General features: G+C 49.1%; 1 protein-coding gene across 3 annotated transcripts in view; it reads right to left on the bottom strand.

Moving 5' to 3' along the window:
• LOC125709792 (aminopeptidase O (putative)) overlaps nt 1-16,573 on the bottom strand; it is a 64,404-nt gene that overhangs the window by 23,541 nt on the left and 24,290 nt on the right. For all 3 annotated transcript variants that reach the window (XM_048978654.1, XM_048978672.1, XM_048978663.1), the window contains exons 7-13: nt 15,761-15,867; nt 12,048-12,150; nt 10,850-10,957; nt 10,384-10,427; nt 7,720-7,780; nt 5,775-5,837; nt 4,801-4,884 (exon numbers count right to left, since the gene is read on the bottom strand). In XM_048978654.1, coding sequence (XP_048834611.1) covers nt 4,801-4,884; nt 5,775-5,837; nt 7,720-7,780; nt 10,384-10,427; nt 10,850-10,957; nt 12,048-12,150; nt 15,761-15,867 — 570 coding nt within the window. The remainder of the gene's footprint in view (nt 1-4,800; nt 4,885-5,774; nt 5,838-7,719; nt 7,781-10,383; nt 10,428-10,849; nt 10,958-12,047; nt 12,151-15,760; nt 15,868-16,573) is intronic.

Below are 16,573 nucleotides of genomic sequence, written 5' to 3'. Positions count from 1 at the left end.
TTTTTTTTCTTTTAACAAAATAGTATTTGAAATGAATGTTTGAAAATATCTCGGCTGACGTATGAAAACAGTTGCTCCTGACTCACATCAACATCGCGAACGTAGGTGTCCGTCCAATATGGAAGCCGGGCACAGAAAGAGCAACAGCGCAGTTGTACTTAATAGTGCTGCATTGTGCTCCTTTTGTTCACTGTTGTTGCCTTTTACATTGCGAATAAATGCTTCAGCTAACAGCCGCCCGACTCCTTTTGTTGTCGTGGACATCTCTGAATGAACACTTTGGTCAACGGGGGCACCCGCTCAACGAGTCCACCACTATAAACCACATTGGGGGCTTACGGAGACGACCCCCCCACCCCCCCCTGAGAGCACAGGGCTGGCATAATCAGCGTGGTCATGCGTTATTATGAAAAGGATGGAGGCGGAATGAAAGGCCGACACAGCGAGAGGGAGACTGGGAAGTAAGCTTGAGGCAATATCGGTCAGCCAGACCCACGTGCCAACAACGAGGGCGTCGCTGACGCACGTCCTCTGCCGGGCCCTTGTTTTCCCTTTCGCTGCAAACAAGTTGCTCCACATGAATCCCAAATAACAGTTGATGATTGTCCTCCGCTCACCCTGCCCCCCCCACACGCACCTCGGCCCAAAGCTCAGAGCAGACATCACCCTTTAAGTCAATATCACCCGCATCTACAGTTGGATGTTTATTTTTCAAAATGAAGGTTAACTACCTTGCTGACACAGGATTGCCCTTTTGGGGGCAGCCCAATCTATTAGCCGCAAATCACCCAAACTGCCTCTCCTCCCCGCCGCCCTCACAGAAGTCACTGGAGTGGTGGAGTTTCCCACACGCTCGCAGGCGCCTAATAAGTCTAGCTTCAGATGCTGGGAGCTCCGTGGTTTCTCACAACCTTCTTCCATTGTGCGGCACCCGTATGTGCAAACAGTGGGCCCCCGTGGGGGGGCGCTAACATCGCTGAGAGATGCTGAATAGTGCAGGGGAGGAGAGGGGGAAGAAAGAAAAAAAGGAGTGTACCACTGGGGAGGAGTGTACTCACAGCACTAAATGTGAGCGATTTACGTTCAATTACAAAGAGCAGCCTACGCTGGCCCTCCAGAGCCATGAATTGTCTTGGCGATGCAAACTTGATGGATGTTGGGCTCTTCCGCACTAAATCAGCCACAAGGGGATCCACGGAGGTGTGGCGAACACAAACAATGCCGCCCCGTCGGGGGGCGACGTGCTGTTTCATGCCTGGAAATCCTCCATTTCCCTTCCTGACCCCCCCCCCCCACCCCCTTCCCGCTGCCGGCGACAGGCAAAGGGACGTAAATTCTGGTCGAGGCGTCTGATTCTAGGGGAGGCTTCCTCAGGGTCCGTGGCATGGGGGAGAATGCGCTCCTGCGCCCAATTCGCATTTTGGATGCCAGACGCTAATGCAGAGCATGCAAAGCAAAACAACCCCACGTTTCAGTGCTAAATGGCCAAAAAACAAAGCCTCTGCTTAGAAAACGAGTCCTGAGTTATCCATCATACGACCACGACAGGCCCAGCTGGGCCAGTATGGGCTTTCTTTTCATTGCTGTTGCACTCTCTGCAGGGCACATAATCCGCTTTTCGGATCAGAAAGTACTACTGCATTTGTACCACAGCTATGGAGAAAGAACCTGTCTTGATGATCTACAAAGACAGGTCGATTTTTTTTAGGGAAAAAGTCCAAAGCTTGCTACCTCTGCTTGGATGACTTATTCTCAGCTCAGAAAACAGAAGGGATTGCTTGGCTCCAGGCAGGAGTTGGGGAATTCCTCACTGCTGTACCTATGCAGTTTGGGGGATCTCAGTGTGCACCGGCTGCCCCCACCATGGAACCTGTTCATGAGCTTCCTCATATTGGGCTCAGCTGTCAAGCCAGCAGACTGGTGCAGCCTTCGCTCTTGTTCGTTTTCGACCCCTGGCTAGACTCCTTGCCTAATGACCTCACACGGGTAGGTCAATGTCATCTTTTCATTGGCTGAGGATGATCGTGGGAGCACCTCTGTGCTTTCTTGGACGACCACTCGCAGTGCATGACAGCAAAATCAGAAGCAGCCTGTTTCCCGTTTTCCGTGGGCCGGGCACAGAAAGCCTCCTCTCTGTCTCCATTCTGCTTGCACCATATCAGCCAGACTTTCTGTCATGAATTCTAGTGCTTTGTAATTCATGCCAAATAATTCCTTGCCACGCAGAGGCCGGGAACGGGACTTAGTACTATGTTTCCGAAATATGGAGGGAAGCCGGCTGCCCGTAAATGAAGGCAGTTGCACTGCAACATCCGGAGCCCAAGGAACATGGTGGTGATCTGCTCTTACCTCACTTCAGCCCGAAGAACCACAATTGGAGGAATCAAGCACCCCAGAGACTCCCAGCTACACCAGATGTTTGAGCCAACTGTGGCCTCGTTAAACCACCCCCACCCCCCTGGGTTGGACGGAGAAATCAATGAACGTGTGACTCCTTTCAGATAAAACAACAGCAGCCAAAGAGTATTTCTCAACAGACTACAAATGCAACGCTTGAGAGCTAATAGCTACTCGAACAATCGATAATGGCAAATTACCACAAATGAAACTATAAATACATATAAATAATAAATTATTTGACCATCTCACAATGCAGCTTCTGCAAAGGAACTGTAAATCTGGTTTTTGTCACAGATTTGTTTGGCTTAACAGTCAATCTTCTTTGGTCCCAAGGGCAGGACACAGGTGGGACAGAACCAGCTTCACCCCGTATTTTTCAAAAATCGGATCTCCGGTGAAAATACGGTGTGCCGCACCCAAAAGCAAATTCTCTTCTGGGCGGGTGGGGCGGAGCAGATACAGAGGGAGGGCCTGGCCTTAAAGAGCAGCTTTTCAGCATTGAGATAAAGGGCCACGCACCCCGGGTCAGGAAAACGCAGAGCCAGCCTCTCATTACGCTGGTCACTGATGAAAATGAGCGCAAATGAAGCTCATTATCAAAAGACCATGACTAATGTCCCCCTTAAAAAAGGATGGCAATAAAGTACCATTTTTTTTCTGGTGGCAAACTTTAATTTTACATTAAAGTGACCCCAAATGCAGGCCTGTGCTCTGTGCCCCCGGCTGGGGCTGCATCGCCGGGGGCAGGACAGCTGCACTCGGCTGTGATGTAATTATGTCTAAGCTGCAGACTGGCGGCATGGCGGCTAATCAGGGCCCCTCTCTGATTGGGAGACGGCCTGTTTACGAGCCAGAAGTAAGGGGAGGGGCCGTGGTGTGTAGGGCCTGGCCTTTTGGGAAGGGTGGGGGTTGGCTGTTCAGGTCGTGGGCAGGGAAGGAACATTTGAAGTGCCAGGAGGGGCAATAAAAACTACACCTGGAATGCCATGGGACTCAGAGAGGGGTGGGGCCGGGCCAGGGAGGCCAGGTCACCTCCTGTTTCCTTTCAGGAGGCCTTTTATAGCAGACTTCAAACGGCATAGCCACCCCACCCAGCTGCCCGTGCCGCTCTGCCGAGCATTACTGGCCATTCCCCCTCCAGACCAGCCTCACCCAGTACCCATGGAAAAAAAAACATGGCCTGTCGTCACAGACTCTCCTGCTCACATTTCCAGCTATGGCATGAAATTTACGAGGCTACATTCTTTTTTCTTTTTTCCTTTTTAGAAACAGACTCATTTTGTCTAACCAACTGGAAAGTGGCAGAATTCAATTTCACAGACGTGCTGCTAAACTCACCAATCGTTGACCACAGAGTGTGCGCTTACTCTTTAATGTCTCCGTGCGAACACGCTTCAACAAAGGGCTTTAAAGCACGGCCGCGGATTAAAAGCACAATCTGATGTTAATTATTAAAATATAATCAGCACTGTGGAACGAGAGCATCAGGCTCTACCTGGGAAACCCAGCAAAGATTATAACATATAGAAAGCACTTCCACATGAATGTCGAAACCACAGGCACCATCTGGCTTAACACATACAAGCTGAACACATACAAGGCATCCACACCACTGGTCACTCAGGATCCACAAATAACTGTATTTTCTGCCTCAGTTGTATGTAACTTAAGATAAAAGCATGTTGTGTCCATAAAGGAGACAGACCTAATGCCTGCTTTGTTTATGATGTACTGGTTCCCACCAGAAGATGGACCAATCTAAAGTACTTTATGTTATGTAAGATGAATGTGATGCACACACACACACACACACACAGTCTCACACCGACGGACTTCTGGGAAACTTTGTATGGAAAAGTGTGATGGCTAGATATTATTTTAACGGGACAGGCGACGACATCATCTCAAAGACAGACTTTCTGCGTGCCTGAGGACCAGCCAGAACCGGTAATTACAGAACGGTCTCCCTTGCAGCAATGTGATGCTCTCTTTGGAATAAAACCGGAGTAAAATGTGCCGCCACTTGCAGTATAGGATGACGCCCCCCAACCCTGTCCCCCCGCACGTCAGAGAGCAGGCTGACTGCCGTACGCGAGAGTACTCAGCAAAGTGACCGCATCCCTAAACCCAAACATGGAGTTTATCCCCCCCCGCCCATCGCGTCCCCCCCCGCAGAGGTTCCATAAGAGCCCGGGTGCTTTTTGTGGCTGGGGCCCCATCCCGGTGTGTGTCTGGCCCTCGGCGGAGCCATACAGAGGCTGCCACAGAAACCACATCCCCTGCACAACCCTCACGTGCTCCACTAAGCAGACAGATAGGCCAAAATACCCAACATGCACTTAGGCACTAAGACAAGGCTGCAGTGTGAGTGTTCCTGAAACGCAGCGCTGGGAAACCTACCCCTTTGAAGTTCACCTTGGGCCTCACTCGCTTCCGCTTGCTGCCCTTTCGGTGGCCACGACTGAAGTGAATCCATTTTGCAACCTGGGGAGAAAGAATGGAGGGGAGAGAGAGAGAGAGAGAAAGACGGAGTGTGAGAGAAAATGGAGAGAGAGATACAGAATGAAAATGGGAGGAGAGCGGAAGGGAGAGACAGAGAGCGAGAGGAGAGGGGAGGGGAGGGAGAGGAGGGTGACCAGGTGACGGCTACCAGCGAGCGAGCGAGCGAGCGAATGAGTATAAACAGACTTTAGGCACTCTTTCCATTGCTTAAGTGGAAAGACACACACGCACACAACCATGCAGAGTTCAAAAAGGACGCTCCTGACTGGCGAGTAACCCAATTAGCCATTTCAGCGCGCGGTCGCATAATGTTTTCATTGTGAGGCACTTGCAGATGAAGGAATAAAATGCAGCCCCCCCCCCCAAAACCCCCCCGACCATCACCACAAAAGTGCATGGCAATAAAATAAGACATCAGCGGTGCCAGCTCTGTGCTACTTCACCCAATCAGCCAGATTTCAAGTGGAAAACATTCCCTTCAAGTTGTAAACGCACACATGCACACACACGCACACACACGCACACACACGCATGCACGCACAAACACACACACGCATGCACGCACAAACACACACACGCATGCACGCACAAACACACACACGCATGCACGCACAAACACACAGGCAGCTTTCACTCTCAGACTCTCAGACAACAAAAGTACAGTTCATCCTGTTTCAAGTTGTATTTTTATCCTCATGGACAGAAGCAGCGCACTTAGTACAGAGCACAGTGTGTAAGAAAGCAGCACCTCCACACACACACAGACACACACAGACACACACACATACGTGTCCCCACAGACTGGACAGCTTCAGCAAATGAACAGCAGCAGGCGAATCCTCCAGAGAGGAGGAGTGTCCGTGGTGCGTTACCTCCTGTCTGACTTCTCCCACGACTGCCGTCCGGAGCCAAGCGGAGCTCCTGTGCAACAGGGGCTGCGGAGACACGGCGACATGCTGAGAGTGAGCGCCGGCTGTGCCCCCCCCCCCCTCCCCACTTCGGGAGGACAAAGGGGCGCCTGGGGGGCGGGGGGGGGGAGGTTGTGGTGGAGAGAAGGCATGCAGGATCGGATCCCTGCTCTTGCCGACCGGCTCACCTCGACTGCTCCTGCTCAGCGGAGGAGAAGGAGACTGCCGAGGGGCGGGGGTGGGCGGAGGGGGGGTAGTGACGGACAAGAAGGGAGAGAGGGTGAAGGAGAGCAATAGAGGGAGCAGGTCATCCAGCCGGATTCCCCTCGGCGTGAGCCGGTAGCAGCGCCTGCTGATTCCTCCCACTGAAGTCGGCAAGCAGAGTCTCACGAGTCAAACTCTGTTTGGCTCCACAGCAGCCAAGGGAGGGGCCACCGAAAGCACTGCAGCCTCCCTCTCCCTCTCTCTCCCTCTCCCTCTCTCTCTCGCTCTCTCTCTCTCTCTCCCTTTCTCGCTCACATAAGCGCAGGCGCTCCAGCTGTATAAGTAAAACATCACTGTGCACTATATTACAAACATATACACAAACACACACAGACACACACATATACACCCACACACACACAAAGACATTCACTCACTCACTCCAGGGCAGCTAAAGGCAGGTGGGTGTCAGCAAACAGACACATGAACGCGGGAAGCAGAGCTAATGCTGGCCTCAGCATGACACATAACCTCAGCCGACGCGACGCCCAACTTTCAGCGAGGTGTCGCCCAGCCGCTGTGTTTTGGGAGCAGCGCTGTAGCGCATGAGCTATGGTGCCTTCGTCAGTGATCCTTCATGCTCCAAAGTGTCGCTGGTCAGTCTGAAACAGAACCAGTGCCACATCCTGGCAGGGAGGAGCTTCCCTGTGATGCTTTGGGACCGGGGGGGCTGACAGAAGGGCCAGGAATATGGCGGGGGGGCAGGACCACACCCGCCCTCCGGGTATAACTCCCAGGGCTTGAAATGAGAAAGCATGAGGCCCCTGGAGCAGTATCCCGGAGGCACGCAGAGAGGGGTACGCGTCATGGCGGGGGCCGGATGGCGGGGGCCGGATGGCGACGTCCTGCGCCGTGCGCAGCTGTCTGCATTCCCTCAGTGGGGACAGTGACAGAAAGCTCTCTGTCAGAACCCCATTACGGCCGTGTAGTCAGACGGAGTGGGAGCTCCAGAATGCAGGCCTGCTCCAGCACGGGGTGGCAGGCCAGTGAGCTCTCATTGTTTGCCGGGATACCACACATAGCTGTTTTATGGTCTACATCACACACCTCATTCCCGGCGTGACTGGCCGCTCGCAGCCCCCCCCCCCCCCAACAGACGGTGCTCTGCTTCCCAGCTCAACAGGCCTCGTTTGTAAGGACTACCATCCCACGCAAAAAAAAAAAAAAAAAAAAACGTAACAAAAAAAATTATAATAAAAACTAGGAACCACCCAGATTGGCTGTTCCTAGCCCGCGGCCGTGCGGCCCGTCCACAGAACAGGCCCGACCTGCTCCCATGGCACCGGTGGCGAGTGGCGCTCTGCCTGTCCCACGCTCTGCACAGATAACACAACTATTCTGTCTGGGAATTTCTGCCCCGTATTGCCCCCTGCGCGTACCCCACGGTACATTATTATGTCTTGGCGCTTCCCGTCGGTATTTATCCAAGGTCCACACGAGAGTATCGTTATATCGGATATAACGATAAATCTTGTCAAGGGAACAATGAGGAAAAGAGTAAACAGCTTTAAAGGCAACGGTGCTTCTCGTCTTTCGCGAACCAGGCAGACCGTATCGCTTATTGTTGGCTACTTAAATATATTTTTTAAAATTATAATGATAAATTGACACAACAAGGTGTAAAAAGACAGATTGTGTTCCTCACCTCTGGAATGGCAGGATTATCCAGCCAGTCGGCGTAAATCACCTGGAGAGTGAGGCCTTGTCTGAAACAAACGGGAAAAGGAGAGTTACTGCTGCTCACGCTCAGGTGTATCGGGCAACAGCAACGCATAAACTAGTTAAAAAGCAAGACATTTTCAAATTTCAGTGAAAGACACCAGCGGTGTGGGTCTGGGGTGTAATTCCCCCCAAAAAGCGGATGAAGTTTCCCAAGCATTTATCTCATTTGGCCCTGTGTACGAGAGCCATGGCGCAGGGTGAGCCCTGCCTGGAGACCCAATTAATTTTTTTTTCCAGCAATTAAACAAGACCACCCTGTTAGTGTTCCTGTCTAACCCGAGTTTTTGTCTCAAACTGAGTTGCAATTAAAGGACCAAAGACCACTTCACTAGTCCAACACGTCATTGACCAAATGAATAAAGGCAGCAGATGGGATCCTGACCTGTAAATAAAGACAGGAGTTACTTCAAGGAGCACCATGTAATTTTTATTATTTTGAAGTGAAAGAAGTATTTATTTACAGTTTCTATTAAAATTCGCTTTGTTCCCTTATAAAATGCAAGTTTAAAATTTAATGTTAACCATTTGAAAACATTTTATATTTTCAAATAATTCAAAAGGTAAATTTTATCCAATCAACTAAAGGAGTGATAGACCTTGAATGGATAAAGAACGAGAATACCTATACCGTTTTTTTTTTTTTTAATTTTCTGCGCCACCCAATGAGAAAAGCTCCCAGAAGCAGGACACTGGGACATTATTGGTTACAAAGCCAGCCAATTGGAACCTATTGAAGCTGACGTTCTGTGCCAAATATGTGCCATACTACAGCCTCTGCCAGCTGGCTGTCTCAGGTGGGCTGCAGTGGCCCAGAAGTGGAGGGTGAAACAACGGCCTTTTCTTCTGGGAGTCCTGTGTTTGAGGGACCTCAGAGAGGTGGGCTGGACGAGATAACCCCCCCCCCCCCCTCTTTGCCCCAGGTCTGCCTTTGCAGACCACCAGTGGAGGGTTAAGAAAGTGTACTGTCGTGGTTATAAAAATGTATCACGTTACAGCACCGCCTTTTTAATTAGTGCGCGTGGGGGTTAGACTTTTGTCTCGGGGATCAATCTCTCGTTAATCCCACCCCTGGAAAACAGAGCCGCCCTGTGTCTCCGCCCTCCGCGATGTCACCCGGATTCTTCTCAACCAGAAATGTTTACGGATCCAGATGCTACGCACACATAAATATCCGTCCTGAACTTCGGCTTTAATTCAATCAATCAGCGTGGGCAGTCGGGGCATGGTGCTGCATTAACCCTGCAGACTGAGGGGGGAACGAAAGGTGGAACGGAAGGAAGGGGAGAAGGGAGGAACGACCGAGTAGGGGAGGAAATGGATGAGGGGGAGGACAACTGAGACAGAAAGGCCGTGTGGGGAAAAGAAAGCGGGTTTGCCGTGAATTCAGATCTGAAGCGGGGCAATGGAGGGAGTGAAACAGAGGCGAAGAAGGAAGAGGGCAAGGGGGAGAAAACGAGTCACAGAGGATGGGAAGAAGGTGATGGAGAAACAGGGGCTTCACACCATGTAAGCTATTCAAACAGATTCAGCCAAAAAGGGGGGGGGGTCCTGAGTAATCTCCCCCCAGGACTGCGTGCTGCAGCAAACAAATAAACAGCCGATGGGACAGCACACCTCACCCGACAGCTGCTCAGAATGAGGAGGACCGCGAGGGGCTGGCACAGGAATAAATAAAGCAATAAGACGCGGCCTGCTTAGTTATGACAGCTGACGCACTGGTATGAGAGCGAAGACAGCAGGGGAAAAGAAATTATGCAGTTACAGATCACATATCCGGCATCCAAGTAACAGGCACAGTTCTAACATATCAGTATAAAAACTAAAAACAAGTAATAAACACTTTAGCTCCTATGCAGTGGCGGACGTCAGGTGCCTTTCCATTTGTTTCTCCAGTGTTTACCTTGCAAATGTCTTGCGTTGTATCAAATATCTGACTTGAAATACCAGTACAATAATCATTACTGTGTGAATATAAAATGGTTAAAAGAACCGTAGGAAATGTGTCACAATTCACTGTTCTTCAAGAGCAACATTAAACCATCTGGAAATTTCATCTCTCCGGATATGAGAGTTTTTCTCTATACTAAACGCGCGGTAGGAGTTCACATCTCTACAACGGCAAGCTGTCTACTGCTACTCCACAGTGTGCACAGCCAAGCAGCAGAACAGGGAAGAGCAGGGAAACGCGGGCAGGAACACCTGGTAGCACATCTTCATGAATTTTAGATGACAAGGGTGACAATGTCCCATGAAGCTGGGTTTAATCTAAATGGAACCCTTGTCAGAACGAAGTGCATGTGTTACCGTGCAGCCATTTTTAAAACGAACGTGAGCAATTCAGGATCTGTGGGGGATACAGGGGCTGGGGTGAGGGGGTTACTGTACACAGGGGGTGTCAAGCTGGAAGGGTAGCCATGGGGGGGGGGAGATTTAATGGTACTTTTCCTCAAAAACAGGCGGTGAGACCCACTTTCCTCATAGCCATTATTTTTTTGCCTGTTGGACTTAAGTGGTTTGAACATCAAACGCTGCTGAAATTGACAGAGTCCTAAAACAAAGCAGTCGTTCGACATCCACTTAGACTTACCTCTCTATTTCTGGAAAATGGTCCAAAAGCATTTGCAAGAAGTCCTGAGAAAGAAAATCTATTAGTTTCGCATCAGTGAAAGTCCTGTAAACAAAATAACCACAGGAGTCCTGTGCAATGTGCTAAGAATGTCAAAAATGCTAAGAAATCTTAAGATCATTATAATTACTGTGTAAATACAACAGTCAATGGTTTAGAAGTTAGAAATGTCTAAATTTCAGTCCAATAGGACTGGCGATTGTGTATTATATACCAGTAATATAACTGGCATACTGAACATCTACAAGTGGGACTTTCAGGAGACTCAACTCTCAGGAGAGTCAAACTTAACAGTAGTGAGGGAGGTTATTGAAGACATAATGTAAAATTTGAAAAGAGCAACAATTAAATAAGTAATAAACCTTTTTTTTTAAAGAAAAAAAAAATCAGTGGGTAATTCTTTGGGAAGATGCAGAAAATCACCGACCTGTGAGAGAATGAGCTGGCCATGGTATTGTCTCACAAAATGGCGGAAGAAATTTAGAAAAGCTTCCTCACCAATTATGCTTGAAAAAAAGCTCAATAGGAAATAGCCCTGAAAGAGAAACATTTGTAATCGATATACAACGACATTCACCCTGAAGTTTTGTCTCCAAAATGCAACATTCACTACGTGCTGAAAATATACAGGCATAATATAGGCTACCAGCTATGTATTCAGCAGTCTGCTTCCTTATAAGGTAACTTTGGATAATTTTAACTAGAGGGCCAACAGGACTGCATATACATATAGGAGTGCAGGTGCTGTCAGGAGACGGCGTGGGGCCTTAAGGCCAGTCACCATACGCTGAATAAGGTCAAGGAACATGGTTTAAAGATCTGCACTTGTACTCAAGAACAGTGCTCGAGTGCAGTCGTGTGTCTCGGCAGAAACGTGGGCCATCACGGTTACTCAACCTAGATACTGGTTAAATGGAATAAAAAAAAAATGAAATGTGTGAGTGATGTTCAGTGCCAGGGTTCTGGATGAGGACCGGAGGAGCGAGAGTGGGCAACCCAGTAGAGGATATCCAAAGCATTTTGTGGGTCCACATGCCCCCAATTGACCTCCCACCATGGGGACACCCTCCCTGGATGAGTCTCACCATACAGATACAGTAAGTGCTTGGAAAATAGGCAGCTAGTGGCTGGGGTAGGCCCCCGCTGACATACACATGCGAGTAACAAATAAGCATCCTGTACAGAAGTAGGCCAGGCTGTACATGTCGTGGCCTGAGAGGGCCGGCTTGGAACGGAGGAAGAAATGATCTGTTTGACGAAATGCTGAGAAACTTCTGGCTGCAACTCTTCAGACAAACGCCTTGTGACTCATCCATTCCATGTGGATTTGCACAGGAAGTTGGGACACAGTGAACAGTCTGGACACAAACCAGACTTCACATAAGAGATGTGTCTTCTTGTACACTTAATCGCACCTATCAGTTCTGATTATGCCCGTCTTGAGCAGTTTGTGCTGGATAAACAATACTCACTGAAGTACCCTACCAGAGCATTACAAAGAGTCTGAAAGACATCCGTCTCACTCGTAAGACGAAGTCCTCCCTTAAGGCAATTTTCAGATTTTCAGATGATTGAATGCATCAAGTTGACAGAACTCCAGGCAGCTAAGTCTGAGGGCATCTTACCTTCAGGTAGTGGACCTGCATGAATGTTTTGCCTGGATTCAGAGCATGTTTCACCACAGAGGCCCCTGATTCGCTGACTTGTCCCGTGTTTTCCTTATTGGGTCTATAAAGGAACAAAACACACACAAACACACACACATACAGGTTTGTAATTATATCTTTGTGGGGACTCTCCTTTCATTTATTTGTGGAAAACTCTGATCCTAGCATGACGACCTTAACCCCTACCCAACCCTGACCTTAACCATAAGTAACCAAACAAAATACTGGACTTCAGGCATTTTTACTTTCTTGATTTCATATGTAGATAAAGAAAATGGTCCCCACAACGTCAAAATAACAGGTTTTTATTACATTGTGGGGGGACATTTGGTCCCCACAATGTAATATAACCCTAATCCACACACACACGCACACACACACAGCTATCTATCAATTTAACACACTCCACACCCATTTATGAAAACACGCTGCTCCTGGCAACTCCTTCCTGAGACTGTAATCTGCATTCATGTATTGACACGCCAAATGTCTTTCCTTCGGGTCAGAGATGAGACAAGGACAGAGGGTGTGGCATCGATGTTTAATCAGCTGTGGTCTTATAGTAAAACTAGTAGCATGATCTTAACTTGTACAAATGAACCATAAGGAAACTTACACCATAACTTCTGCAGCCCACTTCAGCCCACTGCATGGTGTGAGCAAGCCAAGCAGAGCCGATTCTAATTCGTAATGGCAATCATGCCATATAGAGCTGGCAACTTCACAGTTAATTCTCTCAGTAGCATGATCCTTACATGTCAGACAAACATGCAACAAGGCATTGATCAGAGAACAGCTCATGTGACCTACTTAAAGGTTCAGCTTCAGTCGATCGTTAAATGGGGCACCTATCATTAGGTCCAGTCGCTTCCGTTAGCACGCTGAATAAAGCAGCACAAAATAAACAGGAAATTGAATGATGCTCAGCTCTGGAATCCCCCTTCTTGGGAGTCTGATTCATGGATTAAACCAAGTTAAGACATTTTAAAGCCTCCGACCCAACTTGAGTGGGAAAATATAGGTCTGAAATGAACAAGCCAGCACTTATCTCCTCAAGGTAACAGGTACCATAAAAAAGACGTCTCACATGTTTGAAAAAGGACGCAGAAAACGCGGGGAGGTATAAAAATACGTAGCATCAACAGATATTATGGGATTCTCTTTCCATATCTGAACAGCACTGAAACAGAGAAGCACGTGGCTCATACCGCAGCCTGACGACATCAAGCGGTCTCAGATGGCAGAGCTGGGTGACTTTGATTAATAATGGATGGTGAGGGGCGAAAGGGCGAAGCCGCTGAGCTAGTTCAGGTGCGCAGGAACACCTTCTCAGCATCTCGTTTACCATGAACCAAAAAAACAACAACATGCATGACAGATTGCTGACGACATGGATCCATATACATTTCATTTCGGTCGACGCACAGCATGTGTTTTTATGTGGATTATGAGTCACCAATGATCCCCCCCCCATGGCCATCCCCGGTACATTGATCATTTAAAATAAACGCTTATGCTAGGTTAGTCACACAGAGCAGCCGGCCCCAGACCGACAAAGTCAACTATGACATAGATGTACCCATCGATCTTTCTGCATCAAATGGATTCGATTTGCTTTCAGTATAATAGATTTATAATTAGACTTCCACAATGAAGCATTTATAATTACACAGACACACAAAAATATTTCTTATAGCATTAGCGGATAAAAAAATTAGGCATTATTTCCTGAGATATCAAGCAGAGGTTATCAGGGGTTAAGGACCAATTACTGGTGCCTGATGTGTGTCACTAACCCCTATTATTTGTGGTCTTTATCAGATTTGTTCTGTTTTCGGCCATCTTTTACTGCTGTTGTTGTTTTCCCCAGTCTCCGCTCTGTGTGGTGAGGAGCGATAAGCCAGGGCCTGTTTTACAATGGGGGGGTGCGGGGGGGGGAGTCGACCTCATCTCACCAGCTACCCAAGTGCAGATGGCTGTCAGGCGCCCATCAAGCACAAACGCTAAAACACACACAATGTGGGCAGGGGTGAATCATTGCCAGTCACCCCCTCCACAACCCATCTCAAACCCCTACCCTCTGATAAACACGGCAGCTACAAACAATAAGTTCCGGGCCTGGTCTGGCACTGAGAAGACCCAGGGAGAAAGAAAGAACAAAGAGAAAGAGAGAAAAAAACGAAAACATAATTCATGCCGACAGGGAGGGCGGTTCCCGTACAAGACAGCCATCTTTATGTTGGAGGAGGGGCCCCGAGAGACACGTGCCAGAGCAAGGCGAGCACGTCCGGGCAGGATGGCGTCTTTACTTGCCAGAGATCAGGCTACGAGTCTCTCTGGGCAACAAGGATTTTCCCCGTCTTCGGCCGTCTCCCAAAAACGTCAGTCACGCCATGAGCGGCATCCACAGCCATACCGCGAACGCACCCCTGCGGTATCGAGATCGATCGGCGAAAGATAAACTTTTCTGGACAAGGTGCTGGGACACGTGGAGGATCATCATGGAAACACATGCTTCCGAGCGCTGTGCGGGCTGCCCGGGACACGCCGGATGTCACGGCTCCCCGGCTGGCATCTGGCTCTGCTTATTCCCCCCCCATGCCACACACAGTAAAACTGCATTAGACACCATTCTGTGTGCATGGCGTGCATTAGCAGCCAGACGGCAGCCCTGTATCCCCTCGCCCCCCCCCGTCCCACCACCAGAGCCGGAACATGGAGAAAGATGCACGCACATGCATGCACACGGAGAAGGAGCAAAGGAGCGCGGGCAGACACGCTACAAGGCCATTCTCGAAAGCGTGAACACTGCTGTAAGAAGAGCTCGCCTTCATCTCTGCTCTTGGACACATAATGAACCTGTAATTCCAGCAATAAACCCTTAATCCCGGTAATGAACCTTTATTCTTAGCAATAATGCCTTTAAGTCCCACAAGCAAAAACAAAGAAGGAGGAGAAAATCACAGCATAAGGATCAGAACACACAGCCAACCCAAAGGTGGCCCAGGACCCTCTTTTCCAGTCGGGCCAGAACAAAGGTTGAGAGGTCGGCAAACTCGCAACACACGAAACGTTATTCAGAGGCTTTTTCGCAAGCAGGGTGGCACGGGGCTGCGTGTAAGTAAAACGGGTTACGGAGGTACTCGCCAACCGCGGCGACGATTAACGCATCATGCTGCGCCATGTCCCGACTGCCGGGGCGAAGTCGTTATCCGAATAGTGATGACTCATCTGCCACTCCTATTAGCTCCTAATTGAAACTCGGCTCTCAGACACTCTGGCACTCTGGGAATCTAGCTGCTCATATAAGCAGTTTTCTTTGCCCGCCCCAGCTTTTGTCTGGGACATATTGTTGACGATGCCAACTCGAAGGCTACCTCAATTTACAAAAGTGAAGCAATATAACTGCTGAATAAATCACAGTCACCTTAAAAAATCTCAGGAAAGACACGCATCTGTCCGGCTTGAACAATCCCCAAGGTCCTTGTGTCAGGAAGTTCTACGGCTTCGAGGGAAACCAGGAAAGTTGCAGTGAAACCATTAAAAACTCCACAACGTCTTGTGAAAATGGATCTTGTTTCAGTGGGAATACAGAACCGATCGTCAGGCTCATACTGGTCCGCAACCAGACTGCAACTCCACAGACAAAACTGGGCGGCGGGGGACTCAACCTGAGGATCTGAAGCTCCTCGTCAGAGTTCTGCAGCTCATCGCGGAGTCTTCTCCAGCGCAGAAGGGCTTTCAGTTGATACTGCTCCTCAGCCTTACACTGAGAGAGCTGAAGAAGAGAGAGAGGTCAGCAGGGGGCATCGTGATTAAGGAGTCTGGGTCGAATCACTGCATCCTCAAGACCTACAGCTGTGTTTCTCAACCTGGTCCACGAGGACCCTCAGATGGTCCATGTTTTTGCTCCCACCCAGCCTACAAGATAGTCTGCATTTCTGCTGAGCTGGGAAGGTACAAAAATGCGGACTATCTGGCAGGGAGACAGGAGGGAGCAAAAACATGAAGCCATCTGGGGGTCCCTGAAGACTGGGTTGAAAAACACTGCTCTGTATCAGATATGCTGCTGCATAAATGATTAAAAGTAATGAGCCTCGCAGTTTACCGTGGGTACCACCATAAGGTACACCAGTAAATAATGATAATGAGGTCAGGGAGGGTGAGAACAGGCCAAGGGCAAGAAGCGCGCGCCTAAACCCAATCCCATTCTACCCCGAAGAACCGGGAAAAATAAAAGAGGACAGGGTGGGGAGGGGGGCATACAATTTGTCAGGGTGATGAAAGAGAAATACATCATTCAAAGGGAACGGGTACAAATCTATGGAATAAAGAATCACGCATATCAGCTGTCAGATTAGCAAGTCACACAGTGAAGACCTGCCGTTAAAGCCAAAGGCGGGGCTTCTAGGGAGCGACTCGCCCTATCAAATCTAATCTTCAGCCACCGAGCAAATCCCACGGTGTGGAAAACCAGCTCGCAA

The sequence above is a fragment of the Brienomyrus brachyistius genome, chromosome 2 (genome assembly GCF_023856365.1).
Source record: "Brienomyrus brachyistius isolate T26 chromosome 2, BBRACH_0.4, whole genome shotgun sequence".
NCBI classification, from domain to species: Eukaryota; Metazoa; Chordata; class Actinopteri; order Osteoglossiformes; family Mormyridae; genus Brienomyrus; species Brienomyrus brachyistius.
This window is presented reverse-complemented; position numbering and strand designations above follow the sequence as displayed.